Below are 24,028 nucleotides of genomic sequence, written 5' to 3' on the forward strand. Positions count from 1 at the left end.
CCGCCGGCGTGAGCGCTCCCCCATCCCTTCGCGCATGCACCTGAGCGAAGGTGCTCCAATACATGCCACCTCGCACATGCGCACGAGAGCGGGGGAAGGTGTGCCTCGCCTTCCTCAGCCGATCCGCGGCCCCGAAAAGGTTGGGGACCACTGCTCTAGACTACGGAGAAGTTGAGATAAAAGCCACTTCTGGTCCTGGCCTGATTATGGAAGATGCTTAGGTATGTGTAGGTTGTATACTCATAGCTATTCAAAGTGCATAGTGTCCTGAACACAATGTACCCTATTGCAAAACTATGTTGCAAAAGTCTTTAGGAGGACCAGCATCTCCCCAAAGACACTGTGTTCTTCTGGATTTCAGTTATATTTAGATCATATTTCCTTATATTTATTTTCTTATTACCACATGTCCTCTATTCCCATATGTATGACCAGCTCTGGCTGCACAGCCCTTTCGGAGTGCTGCTCACCTATTATGATTCCAACTTGCAGACAGACCAAAGGTTGGGGAGAGGAAAGCAAAACGTCAAGCTATGTCAAGTACCCAGAAAAAGAGGTTACCTACCTGTAACCATGGTTCTTCTAATGGTCCTCTGTGAATCCACACAAATGGGTTGTTCTGCGCCTGCTCAGGATGTTTCGGAAGTTTCTAGAGCTTAAAGACATGTGATTAGTAGGATGTTCCCCTGTGGAGCGCATGCTCCACCCTCCAAAAGTCCCCTCAGTTCCTTTTTGCCACTGCTTCAGTTGGACTTCTTTCGGAACGTTACAGCAACTACTGAGATCAATCCTTTAAACCAATTTGGCTATTTTCTATTATCTATTCCATATTTTCAATGTTATCGTTGGGTCATCTCTATCCGAAATCGAAGCAGGGACATCTCTAGATGATTCCTGGAGGATGGGTGATAGGATCACCAGTTGAGGTGGATCTATTTGGGTCCATTTTGTAGGTTTCTTAGTTTTCTTAGCTTTAGTTTTATCTTTTTCATAGACGAGTCATCGGGATGGCTTGGAGCTTTCGACATGGAGGTCCAGCTCGACTTCAAAGGGTCCTTTTGTCAAGGTGACAAGAGTTGTCGGGCTCGATATCAGGCAAGTGGTTTTTCTACATTCTGGATGTGGAGTTGGAGAGGTTGCCGGATCCATGGAGGTCGGATTAAGAGACCTTTCCCAGGAAGGCAGGAAGGGATTAATCGCGTTTCCAATGAGTCTTGCAGTGATTTTTTTGGTGATTTTTTTTTTATTTTGGCCGGAATGGATTAATTGAATTTCAGTTCATTCTTATGGGAAATTGTGTGTGGACTTACAACCATTTTGAGTTACGTCCATCTTCTGGAATGGATTATAGTCGTAAGTGGAGGCACCACTGTAGAATAGATAATATAAAACAGTCAAATTGGTTTGATCTCACTAATCGCTCTAACTTTCTGAAAGAAGTCCAACCGAAGTGGCAACAAAAAGGAACTATGAGGGGACTTTTGGAGGGTGGAGCATGTGCTCCATGGGGGAACGTCCTACTTATCACAAGTCTTTAAGCTCTAGAAACTTCTTAGACGTCCTGCGCAGGTGCAGAACAACCCATTTGTGTGCATTCACAGAGGCCATGAAGAAGAAGCATCTAATTCTGTCCATTAGTGGAGATAAGGCATGACTGATTCCATCATCCTTTATGTCTTGTATCACTGATGCTCAAGATGTATATAAATCTGAAAGTATTTCATGTATCCGGAAATGCAAACAATAACAATATGAAAAATGTCTACAGTGTGGTACAGTGTATGGCTCTAGAGTGTTAAAACCTCTGTGTGGTGTTGTTTTAAAACGGCGATCCTTAGCTCATATAATCAGTTTATTAAGGAATCAATATTAATATTAATTGTACATGAGGAAGATCCTAATGGCCGGCCTACATGTGTTCCTTTGCTTTTTGAGAAAGTAATAGTTGTTTGCTTCAATTTACTGAGATTACACAAGCTGTATTCCCAATGTTCCCATGACTCCATTACCTTTTTATACTCAGCACTCTCACTGTCATCTGCTCTACACCCAGCTTTTTTGACATCAATTCTCTTCTAGATAAACTTTCCTGTTTTAAGCCATTATTAAAGGAAGCATATAAAATCTCTTCTAATTTCCCAGCTGAAGCCCCAAAATTTACATTTACAAAATGCCCCATCGGCAGAACTGGAGTACCACTTTGTTACTATTAATACAAATATCCTCCTAGTTATTCCTGACAATGCTCTTACCATTTCCATGTGACAGAAAAATAGAACTCAAAACCGAATTACTTTTTTCTATCCAGTAATTCTATCCAGAATTCCGTTTTATATATCTATTTATTGACTGCACTTCTATGCCACCATTCTCCCAGCAACAGGACTCAAGATGTCTTAGAGATCATTAAAAGAGACAGGCATTAAAACAATACACAAGCATGAACAGTTATCAAATGTGAAAATATTAAAATAATCATACAGAAATAAGTTTAAAAGTATAAAAACATTTAAAACACATTTATATTTAAAAGGACAAACTACCAGCAAGTATAGTATTATTAATATGTTAAAATTAGGTATTTATTTATTTATTTATTTATTTATTTATTTATTTATTTATTTAATTTATATCCCGCCCATCTGGTCTGGTCGACCACTCTGTGCGGCTTATAAATACTTATTCAATACTCAAAGACTGCTGGAACAAAAATGCTTTCTGTTGCTGCTGAAAACAGAGGAGAAAGGAGACCAGCCTAGCCTCATGAGGGAGTGTAATCTATAATCTGGGGGCAACCACCAAGAAGGCTTGCTCCCAGGTCCCTATCAGATGTACCCTTACATGATCTTAACACCCCAAGGGGGTTATATGGGGGGATACAGTCCATGAGATAGCCAGACTCCAGCTGTATAGGGAAAGCCCCTATAAAGGTAAGCCATAACCAGTGCTCTGAACTGGACTCAGAAATGGACCAGAGCCATAGAAGCTGCTGTAACGGGAGTTAGATGCTCCTTGTAACCAACCCTGATCAATAGTCTACCTACAGCATTTTCGATCAGCTGGAGTTTCTGAACTATCTTCAAAGGGAGCCCCACATATGCAACACATGTGCCAAACTGGACATTTCAAGGAACAAATGCAAGTGGGGCACTAGTTTTAACTGTGCAAACACACTCCTGGTCATTGCCATGCCCTGGGCTTCCTGGCTCAGCTGTGAGTTGAGGGGTACTCCCAAATTGAAAACCTGTTGGTTTTTTTTTTTCCAGAACAAGTGTAACCCCATCCAGCAGACATTGAATCTCTGTGCCCTGATCTCCCTTCCAATAAACCAGGAGCACCTCTGTCTTGTCTGGATTAAGCTTCCGTTTGCCCTTATGCAGTCCCTCACATATATCAGACACTGGCTTACATCAGAAAGGGTCTCCTTGGAGTTAAGATGGAAAGGAGACAGAGAGTTGGATATCATCAGCATACTGCTGACACCAACTCCAGACAAGCTCACAGTGAGCGGCCCCAGCCGCTGTATCCATGATGAGGCGGCAGGTACTGGTGATCAGTTACACTTTATTGGACTCAGCATACAAAGAAAAGAAAAACAGTGTCTCTGTAGTCCTTTGCAGGATGGGGCCTCTAGCCCCAAGCAGCCGGGATGGAATTGGTAGCTTTTTATCCTTCCAGTCCTTCCAGGGCTGAGAGAATATTCTGTCCTAGCTTCGAGGGAGTTACTTCACTCCCGTGGCAGCTCGTCTTGGCTGAAAGGTCCAGGCTGTTAAACAGTCTTTTCCAGCTGAGTCCCCCAGCACGGCATCCAGCAAGCAGAGGAGGCTGTGCAGCACCGGTTGTCCCTGGGAGCTCCTGTTTTTCAGCTTTCAACTTGCCTTCAGACAAGCCACCCGTCCTCCAGAGATGCAGGCCTCTTAGAAGCTCCTTTCAGCATCTCCCCACGCCACCCCACCCCGGCAGACTATTTTCTCCAAAGGTGACAGAAACTCCCAAGTGTCCAGTTCCTCCTCCCCTTCTCCTTGCTCACTCGCCTCTATATCTACCTCAGCTACAACTGTTTCTCTGGGGGTGGGTGGGCTTAGGGCCTCCACCCTCCTCTGCCTCGTGTGCTTCCTTCAAGGCCAACGACACTTCTGCCCTTGCTGAGGGGGCCTGCCCACGCTAGCACCTAGCTCCTTCCCCCAGCCGGCTATAGCTGGCTCACATTCGCCCATCGGTTTCATGTAAATATTAAATAGCATAAGAGACAAAACAGAACCCTGTAGGCCATCAAAGGCCGAAGACCAAGGCATCAAACAGGAGTTCTCCAGAATCACCTTCTGAGTTTACCCTTTCAGGAAAGACTGGAGCCACAATAAAACGTGCCTTCATATCTCATCCTAGAGAGACAGTTCAGAAGGATATCATGGTCGGTTGTTTTGAAGGATACTGAGAGGTCCAACAGAATCAAAAGGGACACACTCCCTCTAGTTCGAGGTGTAGGTCATCCACCAAAGGCAACCAAAGCTATGTCTTCCCCAATACTGGCTCTGGTGCCAGACTGAAATGAATCCAGATACAGTAATGTGTTTCATCCAGGAATCTTGGGAGTTGAAAAGCCACCACCTGCTCAGTAAACAGCTAAAGTGATTTGTTGGTGAATTCAATGTCAACGTCTGACGTTATTTTTAAAATATTATTTGTATGAAGCATAAATTCTTAGTATTCTAAAATTTCATAATTCTTATAGAGAAAGAGAGGTATAAAAACAGCAACAGTTATGACATTTGTCATCAAGAGTGACAATTACTGGCTCTATAAGATTACTGCTACCAAATTATTATTTCTAACAACATATTAACTAAAGTTATAAAAATGCCTGATGATGCATCACTTTAAACTATTTTTAAGAACATCGACGCAAATGTTATTTATAGTTGATGCCTGCTTATCTGTTCTGCATACCTATCATGCTAGCACCTTTTTAGAACACTGATAGGAACAAGCACACTGGAATACATTCCTGGTCCATTTCTCCTGGCCGTTCTCTGCTCTTTCTGACAATGACCACCATGGGATGTCTCAATGGGAAACTGAAGCATGATGGTATATCAAAAAAGGTATGCCATCTTGAGTCCTCACCAGAGGAAAATTCAGGATAAAAATTAAAGAAATAATATAAATAGGGCTTCTGAAGGCATGTAAAGATGAAATGAGGTTTATGACTTAGTGGCTCAAATCTTGTTGCTTAGTGTAAGCCAAATCGTAACTTTTGGTCTGTTCCTTCCTGGTAAACCAAGCACCTCTCCTTTGATTCTTGGAGTGCATGTGCATACTGACCTGGTGTGTGCACATGTCAGCCCTCGCAAATCGTGGCAGGGGCACTTAGTTCATCAAGGAGGAGTGGTTGGAAAGTTACAATTTCATTTATGCTACAAACAGTATTACAGCCAATAATACGTGTGGCATAGCAGCTCAAACAGATGGTTATGGCAGTGGCTGCTAATAACTGGAACTTACCTAAAAGTTGAAAGGTGAAAGACTAGAGAATGGAGAAATTACCTCCCTGAAGAGACTGGAATCAATAATAACAGGATCACCAAGTGACTGGTGAAAAATTAGATTACTGTACTTAAATTGATGGGATTTATGCTAGCTGTGTGCAGGATTTTAGCATCAGCAATGAAATCATTAACTGCCAGCAGAGATAATGTGAGGCTTTAAATATAGCCACTACGTTGTTGTGTTGCTTTTTTAAAGTAAGAGTCTGCAAGTCACAAGTTGCTCATTTATCACCACGTCATGAGTTGCCACTGTGTGCCAACTCACTAGAGATGGGCAAGTTGTTTTTTTAAAAAGACTACAGCTCCCAGAATCCCACAGCCAGCATGGCCATAGTACTTTGCAGTCCAACAAAGCAATTGCCATTCTACTTCTACACTCCTTTTCTTCTGTCAAATATGGCTTTGGGTCATTTTTACCAAGATAATTTAATATTCAGACCATTTCCTATCTCTGGGATAGAGTGTTAAAGCACCAAGAAGGTCTAGAATATAAAAAGGATTCTCTTACCACCTGGAAGTCCCAACACCAACCAGTCCTCTAGTAATATCAAGTAGTTTGTCAATTTAAGTTTATTTTCAAAAAGATATTCATTGGTCAGTCAAGCTATATCCATAGCCTGGAAGTCATGGATTATAGTCAACATATACTAAAAATTTATTTTCAAGGACATTTTGAGGCAGTTTAGAGTCATTCTGCTAGGGATTTTGCCATTCTTTAACCAATTTTTAAAGCAATGTGAAGTCACAGAAAAACAACAAGAAACACAAGTTAACACATTACAGCAATAGATTAACCCTTCAAATATTGTAATGAGTAACAAAAACAAGCTATTAAAAAAATCAGTGTCCTAAACTCAGATCTATATTTAATTTTACATTTAACGTTTTTCCACAATAATATGTTTGAACGAAATCATTTTATTGGATAACTAACTGCTTTGTAGAAACACTGGCCATGTAAACATAGCACAAACATTCCTCCACACAGAATGCAACAAAACCAACCACTATTAGCCTTAATCCTATGCAAATTTACACAGAAATAAGTTCTAATGAATACAGTAGAACTTGCTCTTTGTTAAACACAGACTAAACTGCACCTTGAATCTACCTCTAGGTTACATGTACATCCTCTTTACTGGAGAGAGCAAGATGGACCTCAATAAATAAATTGTTGGCCCAACAGGTGGAAAACCATAAATTTCAAGTCCTCAGTAAGATGTGAAACTTGTCAGGTGGTATTGGGCCAAGATCTCTCCCTGCTTGGGCTACCTTGCGGTTAATGCTACAATAAAGGAGTGGCACATTATGTCCAATTGATCAATCGATAAATGGCATACAAGTTTCACAATATAAGAAAATCGTTATACTGAGCTATGAGTTATTAATGTAAATTTTCACAGGGACAGATAAGGGAGGGAATTATCAAAGTGTAGTAGCAAGGAGAAACAAAGCACAGAGAGAGCCAGTTGAGACCTAGACAGAAAATGGGGCACCACTGCAGATTTTAGGGGGAAGGGAGTTCACAAGAATGCTATAAATGCTTGTTGCTCTATATTTCAATATCAACTTTGCAAGTGTACACTACTATGCAGTCTTCCTCCCATGCATGTACAGAGGCTACTGGAATTCAGGAGCATTTATTGAATGATGATTTGCCATTTTTGCACTTACACTACCATATATACTAAGAGTCACTTAAGAAACAAGGATCACCACTCCAACATGCCATACTTTAACAGACACAACCCTTCCTGATTATATTATTTGCTTTAGAATAGATTTGAACTTCCTCTTCCCAATTCACTCTCTCTCAAGCTACACAACACGGAGTGAGACTTCTCTCAATTCTTGCCAGGCAAAAACCATGTCATAGCTGGAAAAACTTGGCCATTGCAAGACGTCCTCCTCAAGGTGTCTTGCTGGTCAAGAAGCCTCCCAAACACAACAAAAGTTTGCTTTTAAGGTAGCACATCCAAGAGAGACAGATGAATAGTGTTTTTCCCCAGTCCCCAGGCCTGTGATCATCACAACCCAGGTAGACTGCTGTCAAGAAGGCACCTTTCTCCTTCCACATAAGCCTGTATCAAACTTGGAAGCGTCAAAGTGTCAAATAAGACAGTAAATTACAGACAAGAGAAAGAGAATCAGCGTCACAGTTCCAAACCTGGCTATGAGAGTTCGGCTGCCCTTTTTAAAGATCTTTTCAAAGGTCAGATTGGTTTGCAAAGCGCTTGAAAATCTTACATAAGGACAGAAGTGATGGTGGGGAAGCACATACGTCAATGCATGCCACATCTATTCTAAAGTCGTAATACAGTAACTCTTCTTCAGACAAATGTTAAATATAGCGCAAGCTTCTGTAGGTAGCAGCCTACTTCTTCAGATGCAAATGTGGAATCTGATCTGACTCACTCACTCATTTATTTAGCAATAATTTGTGTAGCTGACGGCACAGGTTTTGGTCAAACAACCTTGAACTGCTTGACAGTACACAGGAATTGTACCCTACACTACTCAACTGTCACACAGAAAGAAGTAGTAAATTCAACAGTTAAGAAGAGTAATAAAGCCCACCACTGGGCTCCCATCTGCCTTAACTTCTTGCTATTCTCTAGACTGCTGATTTCAACTTGAGTTTGTTTTTAGTTTTATTTCCCACTTCTTAATCTTGAGTCTTAGCCATCTGGTTTGAAGCCAGGTACTTATTCAGAGTTGTTGTTTTGGATTTGCTTGTTTGCTTTCAAGTACCTATTGAGGGATCTGCTCAAGTTCCCCTCTCAATAGCTGTGAACTTAAAATTTTGTGTATTCAGATGGTACTATTCTTTTTTCTTTTCTCATGTTTAAAAGGAACATAACAGCCCTCAGTAGGATTAAATAAATATTAATTCTTTGACCATCCAGCTACTATAATTTTAACCATAACCTGTACAGTGTAATCTCACCAAAGTGAAGCTCTCTTTGAGTCTAATTAATTACAGTAGTCAAATTAACTATGATCTTAAATGCATCCTGTTGAAATTATTAAGATTCTTAGCCTTAAGATGAGGGGTTGGGACTTTCAAAGTACATTATTTTGTAAAAAGCACCAGTTCAATTTGTAGGAGCTTTATTATATACAGAAATATTCACTAGTTGATTATTTTAGAAAATAATCAATATCATGCAGCAGCTCCACCTAAATAATTAATTGCACTTACAATCACTAACACTTCAGGTACCTTTACATAATCTTTCAGCACAACAATAATGTCTTATTAAAAAAACAGGAGGATGTTAAGGTAACAGTTTTAACATTAAGTTATCCACTGATCAGCCCCACTCAACTCAATGGGAGTTACATCAGAGTAGACAAGACTAGGATTACACCTTTGAAATAGTGCCACATATAGTACATGCTTATATTTTAAAAAAACCCAGAAAAACACAGGTATTTCCCTAAACTTACACAGGACTCCTGTATTTTTACAAACTTTTCTAAGTCTGCTGCTGGAAAAAATGGTCGAGATCTCAACATTTTCTCGTACCTGGGAAGCATCTTTGTCCCATAAGCGAGCTCCACTTTTCAGAATCTCTCTAGCGTCCTGTTAAGAAGACCAGCTGCCAACCCAGGTTAATAATAGAAATGAACCACATTTATCCAGAACCACAAGACTGTCAGGTGACAGATTGAGAGGTCTGAATTTAACTGAAACAAAAGACGTTCCATGCTGTGGCACAAAAAGAGGGAATGGGGGTGGGAGCCCAAAGACGAGAACGCAGGCGTAATCAGAAGACTCAGGATTGCCAAAAAGAAAGAGAGGAGGCGGGAATCCTTAAAGAAAAGCAGCAGGTCCCTGACGTGCCACCCGAGCTTTCACACAAAAATCCATGCACAGACGCTGTCCAGCCATTTCATAACCAAAAGCCTGCCTTCCCATGCTGTCGCTCTGTCCAGAATTCCGACTGAAGCAAATATTGCTCCCCCACCACAACCAGTCATTCCTTTGTCTCCTCGTGTGCTACAGCGAAGAAGAACAGGAGATCAATCTAATTCATCACCGAGCTAAGTGCCCCCTTGGCAGCCAATGCAGACTGTACATGCCGGTTTAATCTATCCTGCTCCTTTAACGAAACCGATCTGTGTGGAGCCTCATGACCAGAGTCCTCCCAGCAGCTATGGCTGCAATCCTGCACCTCCATGGTCCACGCTGGTCAGAATCTCAGACGCATCACAGGGCAAAAGAAAAAAGAAAGAAAACAAAAACAGAAGCCCTCCTCTTCTCTGGAGACCTCCCACCTCTCATCTTCTGCATTCTTGGGAGCTGCAGAATGCCTGTGTTCAACCCTTGCTGACAAGCTCAGCTGGAGGAGTGAAAAAGCAAGCCCTAATAGCCATCATGTGACCCTGAGCTGTCAGTATTTGCCACCTGGATCTACAACGAGCTGGCCAGCCAATCCCAGCTCTGCCTTGCATACATATGCATGCTGATTTCACCATGAAAATAAGGCCATTAGCCGTTTAACCGTGTGGGGCTCTCGTCTGGGTGTCTGATTTATTACTGAGCACAAGGAGGAAAATTATGCTTCTCGTTATTGCATAGCTCCGGCACAGAGCAATGCAGGACTCCTGTTAAGTTTCTATTTCAAGCAAGAAGATGTTATTTTATCATTTCCCTCTCTTTCACCCTCCATCCTTCCCCAGCCTCAGTCTTCCATAGGAACAAAAGAAGCAGTGTTTGGCTTTGCAAAGGCTCATTAATATTACAAGTGAAACCCCAGAAACTGCAGACTATTGGGTGGCAATGTACAGCTTAAGACCCACTTAGAACTAGTTCCCTAGCTGTAAACAAGGTTTCATAACTGCTGGGGGATAGAGGGGCGGACACGTCAATATGGAGGAAAGGCTATTCTAAGAATTTTATTACACCAGCAAAAGCAGATCATCTACTGTTTGCCCTAAAATCACAGAATCTAAGATTATGACAACGAGCAACCACAACTGGAATTCAAAAGTAACATTCATCTTTTAACAGTTTCTAGATATTCATCTACCTAACACATCCACTGCTGGTTATATGTTACTGTGAAATTACTTTATTTGGGGTAGGCATTGGAAACCTGTTAAATGGCAAGGGGATTTCCTCACCCATAACTTCTGCAAGAAGCCTTTCTTACTTTTACACATGATATGAATCTGATTCTTAGGAAGCACAAAAATACTTATTTAATTCACTGGCAATTTCCCATCTGTAAACCCAGTATAGCTACATTAATCTCAGAGTCCCGAAGTTTTAAGATTCCACATAACCCTTAGAATGGTTTCAATGGCCTGCAAGAAGATGTCTTGGCTAGGATATATGTGTGTGTGTGTGTAAGTAACTAACTGCTTATGTGTGTAAGTAACTAACTGCATTTAAATATATATACAGTATTTAAATGCAGTTAGTTATTTACACACACAGAGAGAGACCGGGTTTGTATATTCAGAATGATAGAGACTGGGTTTGCATTTTCAGAATATCAGACAATGGCCGCTGCTATGATGCATATTAAAATGTTAATATCAGTTTTGACACAAGAATTAGGGGAAGATTCTTGACCTCAGAGTAGCTCCCCCCAGCCTGTGTGCTAATGTGTGGTTGTTTAAAAAACAAGGGGGGGGAATTAAACACAATTACTGTTACTGGCATGTCTAACAAGTGCACAGAAAAATTTTGCTTTTTTAAAAAGGTGGGGGGGGGACTGTGTAATCCTTGTACACAATTTGAAGTGGTGGTATCTTTATTAGATCACTAAAATATCAAAAGCAGAAGCCAGCTTTTGACTCCTATATACGGTAAGTTTTCATTAGGAACTTCTATGTTTCTTCCACATCATCTCTAGATCAATAATGACCAGCCTAATAAAAACCCTCATAGTTGGAAGTTAATTTTTGCTTGTAATATTTTAGCAGTTTGATAAAGTTATTATTACCCTTGTCTATTTTAAAAGAAATGATGAATTTCAATTATGTGAACAGCAGCTAGAACTAGGCTTTGTATATCTACAAACACATATACAAACATTCATAAAATGTATTCTCGAAGGCTTTCACGGCTGGGATCTGAGACTGGCGAAACATCAGGAAGAACAACCTTCAGAACATGGCCAAAGAACCCGAAAAACCCACAACAACCATTCATAAAATGCTTTCAGGATTCACCTCATTCTGTTTCAAGTCCTCAGAATGGAGACTCAGGAGGCTGGGATAGTGTATCTGTCAATGAACACAATCCCACCAAAGTTCTTTTTTTAAAAAATGGTCTCACTATATTCAGTGACACATGAAAGTGTTTTGACCAACTGGATGAGGTTAATAAGGAAAATAAGCACAGCCTATTGGACAGAGATCTGTCCTTGAAAGATTACTGATGTCAAAAGTGACCTTTTCTCCCTCGGGCAATGTAATGGTGAGAAGTTAGTGAGCCCAGTCTATTATGTAAATGTTTATTTACAGGAGTATGTTTCCATATTACCTCAGTCCAATATGCATCCATATAAAAGAGTTTTTTAAAAAAGGATCAATCACTGAACAGTAAGTGATGAGGAAACTATGTGAATGGATTTCCACTGATGCTCTAAGAAGAGAAGACCAGCCTCACACATGTAACAAGAGTAACCAACATTATAAAAGATTAAAATATGAACAGAACTTAACAATTTAATGGCTTCACCTCATCTTACAAACACTGTTCTGCTTTGTTTTATTTCTGTTTGAAGTTGAACTTCAATGATTTTTAAAAAGAGACAATGTAATACAAGATCATACTTTTAAACCACTGTGAATGCCTTTTTTTAAAAAAGAAAGATTTTTATCTAGAAACTAACAGTATGTGTCTCTGTTCTTTTATTATACCGGATGCCGTGATACTGTATATATTTGCAGCTAAGCATATTCTTTCGTGAGCAGGTGAACTGGGACACATGGGAAGGGTCTACCTCCGAGCTCTCTCCATGGGTCCCTGACAAGGGGATAAAACAGGCAGAGGATGGATCCCTTCTCCAGGTATTATTCAGGGGCGACTGCTCTGCTGGAACTGAGCTACAGGATAGACCAGAAGAGGTGAGAAGATGAGGAAGCCAAGAAAGGAATTTTCTCAGAATAAAAAAAGGAGCTAGAGGAGGAGCTAGTGGCACCTGGCAGGAAAGAGGAAGAGTATGAGAGTGAAGACTGGAGTGACGTGGCCCCAAACTCCACAATATATGTGGGATATGAAGCACACAAGGGAAATCCTCCTTTAGGTCCCATCATTCCTTACTCACTGCTGAAGAGGCTAATTACAGAGGACTCTCCAGAATCTGAGGAGGCTTGGTTGAAACTTAAGGTCATACCGAAGAGCAAGGGGAAAGACTCTGCACCCGCAACAGGACTGACTCCTGCCCAGCTATGTTGCTTATGCTGGGAGAGGCAATTTAAGTGCCCATGACAGCTGGCTAAGAATTTTCATTTGGATTTTGATGGGAAGCAGAGAATATGTAACTTTCCCTAAACGAGTCTGTATGATGCCAAATGAGCAAGATAAAAACTAGGGGGAAAAAATACTACTGAATAATTGGACTACACTAAAGCACCAATGTTTGCTTTTATATTTATAGTATTGTTTTGTATCCAGTTTCTAATTGCAATCTAATATAAATAGACACCAAACAAGTCTACATAATACGAACTGGTACTGCAAGACAACAGGGCATTTTTCCCCTAGCTGAACAGTTATTTTATTGTGAGCCCCAGCTACTCAGGGAATTGAATAATCTTTTCCCCAGAGCTATTAAAATGGAAGTGTCAATAGTCTAGTGTGTACATTTCATGAAAAGATTTTGGGGAGGGAAAATACTAGCACAACATTGCTCTTGACTCTTCTGTTGAGGTTGCCAGATAACAGAGAGATGGAAGGGACTGATTTGTATACCTCCACTGCTTGATCTGTCATGTCACATATTGCAAAAAACCCATTCATTTTTTTTTTTGCAAACTGATTTTATGGCTAATTCAGATTATTTCTTTTTCAGGCCAGTAGCTCGATATGACTATTTGTTGCCTTTCAATTTTCAGCTTTTTACTAACTTGGAATACAACTAGAAAATCATTATGGCAATGATCAACCAACAAGTTTTGAAACAGGCAATAGAAATCACAAGATGCTGACTGAGGGATTTTGGTTGTTGTAGTCCATAAAAGTAAATTTTCTAAGCCCTTCATGTAGCATAGCGTGGAATAAAATTAAAGATTACATCCTAAAGAGCAGAATCACACCAAAGGAAGATTTTGGATATACACCCTCTCTTTCTTAGGAAAAAAATCAACACAATGATGTTAGGGGGGAAAAACAGTTAACACAAAGATGGGCAGAAAAGCTATCCTTTAAAAAAGTATAATTCTATCACTAAAAATTTGAAAAACAATTATTTCCATTCCTGTAACTCCAAATCTCCAATGCTTTCAACACACTGCATAGCATAATAAATGGATCTTTGAGATTTTAAAAATAAATTCTAGATTTTTATATAGTTATTCATTTTTATGGTAATTATTATTGTCTGCTGTATCACTGTATTTTTAATTGTTTTTTTAATTGTAGGGTATTGCAAGTTTTAATCTTATGTAAACTGCCAAATACAGTGCTTAAACTAATGGGACAGCATATAAATTGAATTATATATATTTTTTCCCATTGCACTCTTCAAAGTAAACACAGGGATGATCTGTCAGAAGATATTGCCTGTGACATAAGTGTCACAAGATAAATACAGTAATTACTTTATAATCCTGCTTCAGTTTAAGCCACTGGTTCTTAACCTTGGGTTACTCAGGAGTTTTGGGCTGCAACTCCCAGAAGCCTTCACCACCAACTGTGCTGGCTGGGGTTTCTGGGAGTTGCAGTTCAAAAACATCAGAATAACAAAGGTTAAGAACCACTGGTTTAAGCCATCCATTCCTTCAGATGGCCTTAAAGCTTGGAAAAGTAATTTTGGGGCCTTGCCAATGGCCATGCTGGCTAAGGGTTTTGGGGTGTTATGGATGAAAAAAGTAACTTTTCTAAGCTCTGCATACAACTCAGTGTGGAATAAGACTAACGATAACATTCTGAAGAGATATTCACCAAACCATACCAAAGGAAGATTCAGACATAAGCTCCTAATGTATAGAGAGTCACAGCAGTCTGTTTATCCAGATCTCAGTTCTCTACTAGTATTTATATATTGGCCAAAATCCTGTTGCTTACAGTAGTAAATCACACTAGAGTAGACCTAGATATGGATTCCATGAGTCAATTCCTGTGTTAAAGTAAGTTACAATTAGAGTAAGCCCATTTGAATCAATGGAACTTACAGAGGGGTTAGGGACGTGGTGGCGCTGTGGGCTAAACCGCAGAAGCCTGTGCTGCAGGGTCAGAAGACCAAGCAGTCATAAGATCGAATCCATGTGACGGAGTGAGCGCCCGTCGTTTGTCCCAGCTCCCGCCAACCTAGCGGTTCGAAAGCATGCAAATGCAAGTAGATAAATAGGGACCACCTCGGTGGGAAGGTAACAGCGTTCCGTGTCTAAGTCGCACTGGCCATGTGACCACAGAAGATTGCCTTCGAACAAAACGCTGGCTCTATGGCTTGGAAATGGGGATGAGCACCGCCCCCTAGAGTCGAACACGACTGGACAAAAAATCGTCAAGGGGAACCTTTACCTTTACCTTACAGAGGGGTTAACTCACCAAATTTCTACATAGTACTTTAAAGTGATTTACTACTCTAAGCAGCAGGATTTCAGCCAATGCGTCATCAATGCATTTACTAAACATGTAATTATAAAACCTGGCTTTTTGTTTATGTGCCATCAAGTCGGAACCAAAGTATAGCAACCCTAACAGAACTTGCACGAAGTGAGTGAGATCTTTTAAAGGAGTGGTTTATCAGTTTTACACCCCCAGTGAGTGTCCATGGCTGAGTGGGGATTCAAACCCAAGTCTCTTGGGTCTTAGTCCGTCACTTTACCCACTACAACACAGGGAACTGTAAAGTTGGCTTACAGTTATTGAAAAGGCCAGTACAGAGATGAACTAATTGGAAACATTGTTATTCAAAAACATCACATTGGCATTTGACAATTAAAATAACAAATTCTAAATTTCTAAAATTTGTAATGAATTACTGGTAAACAAAGTAATGTTTAACAAATTCTTCATAATGCTGGTCTTTAGCTATTTACATGATGAAACTATGCAAATAGGTTCTACCGAACTGTAGACATACTGTTTAGCAATATTCCTCATTCTTTAGAACAGGGCTCCGCAGTCCACGGACTGGTCCCGATCTGTGACTTTGGAAGGACTGGGCTACTGAGACAGATGAATGGCGAGGAGGAGGTGAGCGATAGGCAAAGCTCCACCTCCTGTCAGCGCGCTCCTATTAGGTTCTAATACTGATGATGATATGACAGGAGGCGGAGCTTTGCTCCCTGCTCCCCTCCTCGCTCCCCTCCTGCTGCTGCTAGATCAGCTGTGCCTGTGGCATTAGACTCTAATAGGAGCCTGTGCTCCCATTAGGTTCTAAGCCACTGCTATTCTAGCAGGAGGTGGAGCTTCAATTGCAGCTCACCTCCTGCTTACCACTCATCAGTCCTGACACAATACTATTATGATGATGATGATGATGATGATGATTGTGATTGTGATTGTGATTATGATGATGATGATGATTATTATTATTATTAATTTATTTTATTTATACCCCGCCTATCTGGGCGACTCGTCCACTCTAGGCGGCAATACATGTAATGAGCTCAATTCAAAGCTATCCTTCAACAACCTAGTGCATAACAAGTACCCCCACTTTGGTCCTTGGGAGAAAGGTCTTCAACTAAACCAGTCCCTGGTGTCCCAGTGGGGACCACTGCTTTAGAGCGTTTCCCACCTTAAGAAATGTTTACATGCTAAATGAGCATACGTATATGTTTTTCCTTAAAGACAACAGCACAAACATTTTTTAAAATAGGGCGTCTTGATAAGCAGCTAAAATTTGTGATTGCCATGACTCTGATCTTCCATTAGCTTTGGGATTGGAGTTCTCTGAGCAATACCCAAAACTATACAGGATTCCTATTTCCCAGACCTAGTTTTAGGAAAGGGGTTTATTTAGCCTAACTATAAGCTTGGGGGAAAAGAGAGCCTCACCAATATTCACTGGGAGCAAGGTTCCCTCTAAGCAAGGCACATGCGCATGCACGCAAGCCTCTGCCACCCTCTGTGCAGCTGTCTTCCTGCTCTATGCTCCAAATACTGATGGAACTCTGCGCATCGGAGGAGCAGAGTCATGCGCATGCATAGGAGCAGTCATGTGTGAGACAGAGGTGGAGCCCACCCAGAAAAGCTGAAAGTTAGAGGGTACGTTGACTAGGAGTCAAGAGGTGAGACCATGATGGGGATTCCTATCTAAAGGACTTCTGAAACTGAACTAGAACTGTGACACCACCAATTACAGCCAATTACCATCACCTATAGCAGCAGAGAGAGAGAGAGAGAGAGAGAGATGAGAATGGCCGATCTATAGCTGCCTTTTGATAGAACTGTGCAGAATAATTTTCCCCACAACAGCCCAACTATTCAGAAAAATGAGTGCATTTGGAATGAAGAAGAATGAAGCTACTTTTCACACCAGCCCCACTGGTCAATTAGAGTTCCATCTGCCTTCATCCAATGAAAACATAGCATCTCAGTTTTCTGAGAAAAAGAGAAGCTGCCTGAAAATTACACAAGCCAGAATTTTGGGGATGAAATCATTGCCATGGGGGAAGCCAGCAGAACTGACTGACGACAACCACACACTCCGTCTTTCTTTCCCATGTTGTCCAACTGCCCTGGAGCATAACAAAGTTTAAAGGTTTCTCCTTTATCTTCTTCACTCAGTCTGTGAGATCATCATAAGGGTATGCCCTTGGTGCACAAGCACTCGCTTACAGCTCCTCAGGCTTTGTCTGCGAAAGTTCATTTGTACCTCTATGAAAAATGAGAGTGCATATGACCCAAATGTGCATGAATGCACAAATATGAAAGCAAGCCCACGCCTGTGCCTGAAGAAAAATCGTGAGTGCTTCAGTGGAAAAAAAAAAACCTAGCAGAGACATTGCACGCAAAGCTATACACATTTGATATATGTATCTTGGGCAGTCAGCTCAAAACCAGCATATGGTTCTCAAGGAAAAGTACATTTCCTGCCCCCTCATTCTAGGAATTCACCATCCTGGGTGAACAAAATGTTGTGGATTCTCTTCCACACAATGACTATTTAGTACTGTCTTCTTACGGCTCCCTCTGCCACCAAGATGCGTAACAGGCAGCAAATGCTTCCTTGAAGGTAACTCAAAACAAAGAGTGCTTCCAAACCACAGCTTCGGAAAATTTTCTGTTTTGTTTTTTGCAGTACAGTTGCCAAATGTAGTTTTTTTTTTTTAAAAGAACCTTTTTCAACTTCTGTTTCAGAGAAAGCTTTTGCCATGCAACTGTCCTGCCTCGTTCGTGGAATTTTACATGGGGTCCTGAAAAAAATTGTTTTCAGTTACCCTCCTGCATTTTCCCCAGCAGTTCCTCTTGCCCTGCTTTTTTTCTTTTCAATACTCCACAAAAATTCTAAAAAGACAGAACAGCTGCAAGTGTCTCTTCACTGGCAGCGCCAACAGCCTTCAGTCTGGAAACACCCAACATATGACAACTGTAGCAGCAGAAAACCCTGGCGGGGACAGCCAATGGCTACCCTGAATAGGATGTTTTTAAATTAGCACAGTTATAGCCTTTCAAAAGCTTTAACAGGGCTAGTAAACTGCCCTGTTTAGTTCTTTTTTGTAACAGGAAAGAGTGTGTTTGAGCTATCACATGGTCCCCCAGAGTAAACCATTTAAAAGCTAACAATTGCAAGGAAGGTCAAACGTACCACAGTGAGGGTGACTACAGGGCATTTAGCCAGCAGGCTGGGCTGCTGCAGAGACAAGCGGGTTCACTTCTCAAGACGGAGATCAGACAATCTTTCCAAGCGCGAACCAGCCTGAACCCACAGCGCTCCTAACTGCACCTTTCTGAGCCTGCCAAGGGCTTCTACTTTTTTCTGGTGTAGGGAAGGATCACTCTGTTTTGGCTTTCCAGCAATCTAGCTCCAGCAGTATAGGATTGCTGGAACTAGACAGAAAGAGAACCTTCTTCACATTTGCTAATATTGTGAAGTGGCTTAATAAGACAGCCACTTCAGGATATCGACAAATTAATCACATCCTTAACTCTCTGGAGGGGCTGGTGGTAGATTTAAGTGTGTATTAAGGCAGTGGATATTTGCTGCACCAGTTTTTTTAAAAGACAAATGGAAAGCTTTCACTGCACCACTTTTTAAAAAAATTAATGACAAAAGAAAGTATCCTCCTGGAAGCTTTTGTTTATTTTTCTTTTAAAGGTCCAGCAGAAAGCCTCCCCAATTTAGCTCCTGGCAGGCTCTCGACCAGATCTTTTAAGAGAGAAGCAAACAAAAGCTTCCAGGAGGATGCATTCCATCTGTCATTAATTTTTTTAATGGTGCAGTGAATATTCACTACCCTAATACTGTACACACTTACAAATGTCTTTTCATTTTCTCAGGCCCTCAATGGAGCTGAGGAAGTGATTAATTTGCCAATATCATGAAGCAGCTGAAAGTCACTTCAAGATATTGGCAAAGCCTGCAGACCACATAGGGTTGCTTGAGGTCTATACACCATTTGGATGGAAGAATTGCACCAAATGGCATACCGGCTCTCCTAGTGGCCATATTTAGCTCAATCCAGCCAGCTCCTTTCGCACCCTGTAGGGCAAGCTCTGTGCTTTTGAAATGAGCACTTTTCACCCTCCCGGCATGAGGGTGGTCAAGTGGGCATAAAGGCATTATATAGCTGATAAAGTCTTCCCCGAACAGTGCCTCTCTGGGGCCAGATATAGGACCTGCTCCTCTATCCTCCAGCTGTGAAATCTTCCTTGCAATGTTTTAATATACAACTTTATAAAAGCCATAAAAGCCTGGAGGCCCAGCATATAGCAGGGGTTGCTGGAAGTGAGGAAGCAACCTGTTTAGAAAGATAATTTATGCATCCTGCAGTACTTGCTTTTAGAGAAAATTGCTTTGCCTTTGAAAATGATGCGACGAAGGGAAATTAGCAAGCTCTTCTTGGTGGCTGCAATCCTTCTGTATCCATATACTTGATTAAAGTGACTAAAGGTAAAGGTTCCCCTTGACATTTTAGTCAGTCGTGTTCGACTCTAGGGGGTAGTGCTCCAAGCCGTAGAGCCAGCGTTTTGTCCGAAGACAGTTTCCGTTGTCACATGGCCAGCGCAGCTATACACGGAACACTGTTTACCTTCCCACCAAGGTGGTACCTATTTATCTACTTGCATTTACATACAGTGGTGCCTCACACAACGATGTTAATTGGTTCCAAAAAAATCAACGTTGTGTGAAACATCGTTCTGTGAAACACCATTTCCCATAGGAATGCATTGAAAACTGGTTACCCGTATTTTTCGCTCCATAAGACGCACCTTTCCATAAGACGCACCAATTTTTTAGGAGAAGAAAACAGGAAAATATAATCTGTTTTCTTCGCTCCATAAGACGCACAGACTTTCCACCCCCGTTTTGTGGGGAAAAAGTGCGTCTTATGGTGCGAAAAATACGGTAATCCGTTCCAATTGGAACGGATAGCCATCGCTGAGTGAAAATCCCCATAGGAAACACTCCCATAAAGCTGGCAAAAATGTCAGAAGGAAGCAGCAATATCTGTTGGAAATGTAAAAAAAAATGGGATCTTATTACCATATGTGGTGGTCATGTGAAAAAGCCAGGGCCTATTGGTCACAGTTGTGGGGTATGATACAGGGAATTATTCAAAGGAAACTAAATTTTAAACCTGAAATAGCATTGTTAAGCATTATGCCAGAGATTACTGATAAGAAAGTTAAATATTGTTTGATGTATATACTGTTAGCAGCTAGAACACTCTGGGCCCAAAAATGGAAAAGTGAGGAGGTACCTACAATGGAGGAGTACCTGAAGAAGCTGTTGGACATTACAGAACTGGACACATTATCAGAAGCACTACGAGATCAACCAAGAGACTATGCAAAACAAAGCTGGAACTTAATATATGTTTGGGCCCAGGGTCAGATATGAAGATAGGGTAATGTGGTTGGTGAACTGTGTTGGTTTTTTTTTCTTTTTCTTCGTATCTTTTGTTTTTCCCTCAGCTGTGTTTGTTTATGTTTTAATGCTCTCTGAAATTTGGGAAAGTTGATCTGTATCGAGGTCTGAACCCTTGTCCTCAAAGGCGGGAAGGTGTGGGGTAGTTTGTAACCCAAATTAATAAAAAAAAATAAAGGGAAAAAAATCCCCATAGGAAACATCGCTGTGTGAAACAATGTTTCCTCCATTGGAATGTATTGAAGCCGACTCAATACATTTCAATGGCTTTGCGAAGTCCTTTTTCACTCCTGTAAAAGTGTCTTACAATGTTTGGAAGCCGTTTTAAATGCTTGCAATGGTTAGCCCACTTCCTGAAACCTATGCAAACTGATTTTGGTGTTGTTCTGACACTTCGTTAATTTATGGTAATTTTTTGTTTTCTCCATTGAAAACCATTGAATGGTCTGTCTAATGGTTTCCAATGGAGAAAACAAAAAATCATCATAAATTAACGAAGTGTCAGAACAACACCAAAATCAGTTTGCATAGGGTTCAGGAGGTGGGCTAACCAGTGCAAGCATTTAAAACAGCTTCCAAACATTGTAAGACACTTTTACAGGAACGAAAAAGAGACATCGTTGTGTGAAAATCCCCCATAGGAAACATCGCTGTGTGAGGTGGCAAATTTAACAGAAAAAGGCATCGTTGTGTGAATTCATCGTTGTGTGAGGCACCCGTTGTGCGAGGCACCACTGTACTTTCGAACTGCTAGGTTGGTGAGGAGCTGGGACAAGCGACGGGGGCTCACTCCATCACGTGGATTCGATCTTACGACTGCTGGTCTTCTGACCCTGCAGCACACAAAGGCTTCTGTGGTTTAGCTTACAGCGCCACCACGTCCCTTAAAGTGACTAAACATATGACTAAATGATAACTGAGACTCAAACAACCTCTAGACAAGTATCTGTCAATCAGATTTGAAAAAAAGACTATTACGGAGTATTGATAAGCTGACACTGTTAGAACAATAAAACATGATACTGTACTCATTCTTACATTTTGCCCAGACCCGCTTGGCAAGAAGCAATGTCAGCAAGAGTAATAAGAATAATACGAATAATCATGATAACAATAGCTTGGCCACTCCCATCCATTTCATCTGTTTTCCTGACTGGAACATAATGGCTGATGACACCCTGAATCCCCACCTGTGAGAAACTGAAAACTCCTGGAAGGACTTTGATTTCTTTGCTAAAGCCCCCAAAATTCTGTCTGGAGCAATTCCTGATGACTTCTGGGGGCTGAAATATTAAAGTTCCACGAACTGTTGCCGATTTTTCCGACTCCCGTGTATTGGAGTCAGGCTTTGCAGAGTTGAAGCCCTGGTACTTTCTGAACAGCTGGCACTGGCACTATCCACCACTATCCCACCTCAAGGAGCACATCACCCTTTATGAGCCTGCCCAGGTGTTAAGATCATCAGGAGAGGCCTTTCTGTTGGTTCCACTACTTTCACAGGTACATTTGGTGGGGACACCGATGTGGACCTTCTCTGTTGCTGCTCCCAAACTCCAGAACTCCCTGCCACAGGCCAGACTGGCCCCATTTTTGCTGTCCTTCCACAAGCAAAGACCTTTTTTGTCAGGCAAAGTTTCCTTTAAATACTGTATTTTAATGATGTACGCCACCTTGTTTCCTTTTTATGGAGAAAGGCAGGGTAACATTTTAAATAAATAAAATAAATAAATACCCCTCTGGCTTCCCTGTTCCCTCTGAGCTTAACTGCAACTCATAGGAGCTGAGAGGTAAATGAATTTCCCAAGGAAATTGTGCTGGGATAAAAACCCATAGGTTTAACTATGTATCCAGAGGCTACCACAACCACCTTCCCCAATGACTACAGGTGCCACTTCATAAGATTTCAGATGACTAAATTTATCTCATATAATGGCACACTGGTGAGGAAAAGGAGTGGGTGGAACCCTGAGCAAGAAATTCAGTTTCCCCCGATTCCCACTGCAGCATTTTTGGCTGTTGCAGTGAAGGCCTTGGGTACACTAGCCTCTCACTTGTTCATTCCAGACAGATGGGACTCCCACCGCAACGACCACTGAACCTGAAGGGAAAGGCTAATGAACTTCAGCTAATGACTGTATATATATTAGGTTTAATTTAGCCACCTGAGTCCCTGACTTGGAAGAAAGGCAAGGTATCAAATCAAATAAATTTAAACCAGTATGTCACTATACTCCACAGTTATGCATCATTAGACACACTGGAGGAGAAACTAACATGCAAACACAGCACTGCTGTGTGTATGACGTGTACATGTGTATCTTGTTTCAGTCTGACTAAAAGTGCAACCTCCTATGCATCAACAACGTCTAAGGGCTGCAGAAGTCAGGGCCAGTTTCATTGAGTCTTCATGGAAACAACCTGGAATCAGCCCTAGTTGGAGCCAGTGAGCCATATTAATTTTGGGGAGCCAATTCTCCCAGTACAGTACTACATGCAGGTGTTATGTGCCATCAACTCACGTCTGACTTACAGTGACCCCAACAGTTTTCAAGGTATGTGAGGTATTTAAGGAGTGGTTTTTATCAGTGCCACACCTGGCCCTGTGAGTCCTCATGGCTGAAGAGGGATTAGAATTCAGATCTCTTGAGCCCTAGTCCAACATTCTACCCTCTACACTGCCTTGTCTTTTTTCTTTTCTTTTCTTTTCTTTTCTTTTCTTTTTTGCTAGATGCTCAGCACAGAACCAAATATTGCACTGGGAAAGGCCTTGAGAATATTTCATGAGGTGCTAAAATTATATGCCAGTATCGAAATGTACTTGTATTTTTGGCATTGCTAGATTAACTTTGGTGCATTTCCTCCCCACCAATACAAATAATAATTGAAAGTACTGAGACAGAGTTAAAAGGCAGTATTTGGCTAGTACCCAGATTTTTATGCACAAGGGTGAAGCAAGATATAAGCCAAGTGTTCAAAGATTCACAGCAATCTGTACACAGAGCCCTGTTTGACTCCGTCTTTCATGTGACTACATTCATCAGGTGTTGATTCATTCAGTCATGAGACAGAACTGACACTTGAGCAAACAAGGATGCAAGGTCTAACTTCAAAAGAATGGCAATGCCTGTTCTGCCAGTTTACTGTATGAGAAAAAAAAAAAAACAAGGGAAATGCAGTCTGCCAAAGGTAAAAAGCAAACCATTCTTTGCAACTGTCATTGGTTCCAAAAGTTACTTTCACTGTTGCTTTAAACAAGTC

The 24,028-nt window shown here is 41.2% G+C and overlaps 1 protein-coding gene across 6 annotated transcripts in view; it reads right to left on the reverse strand.

Moving 5' to 3' along the window:
* FNIP1 (folliculin interacting protein 1) overlaps positions 1-24,028 on the reverse strand; it is a 99,040-nt gene that overhangs the window by 51,635 nt on the left and 23,377 nt on the right. Inside the window, exon 1 of one of the 6 annotated variants that reach the window (XM_020807787.3) lies at positions 9,076-9,945. The exons of 4 other annotated variants lie outside the window; for them this stretch is intronic. In XM_020807787.3, coding sequence (XP_020663446.3) covers positions 9,076-9,086 — 11 coding nt within the window. In that variant the 5' untranslated portion in view covers positions 9,087-9,945. Of the gene's footprint in view, positions 1-9,075; positions 9,946-24,028 lie in introns of those variants that run through there. One more of the 6 variants, XM_078385741.1, reaches the window with a different exon arrangement.

Source organism: Pogona vitticeps, chromosome 2 (genome assembly GCF_051106095.1).
Source record: "Pogona vitticeps strain Pit_001003342236 chromosome 2, PviZW2.1, whole genome shotgun sequence".
NCBI lineage: Eukaryota > Metazoa > Chordata > Lepidosauria > Squamata > Agamidae > Pogona > Pogona vitticeps.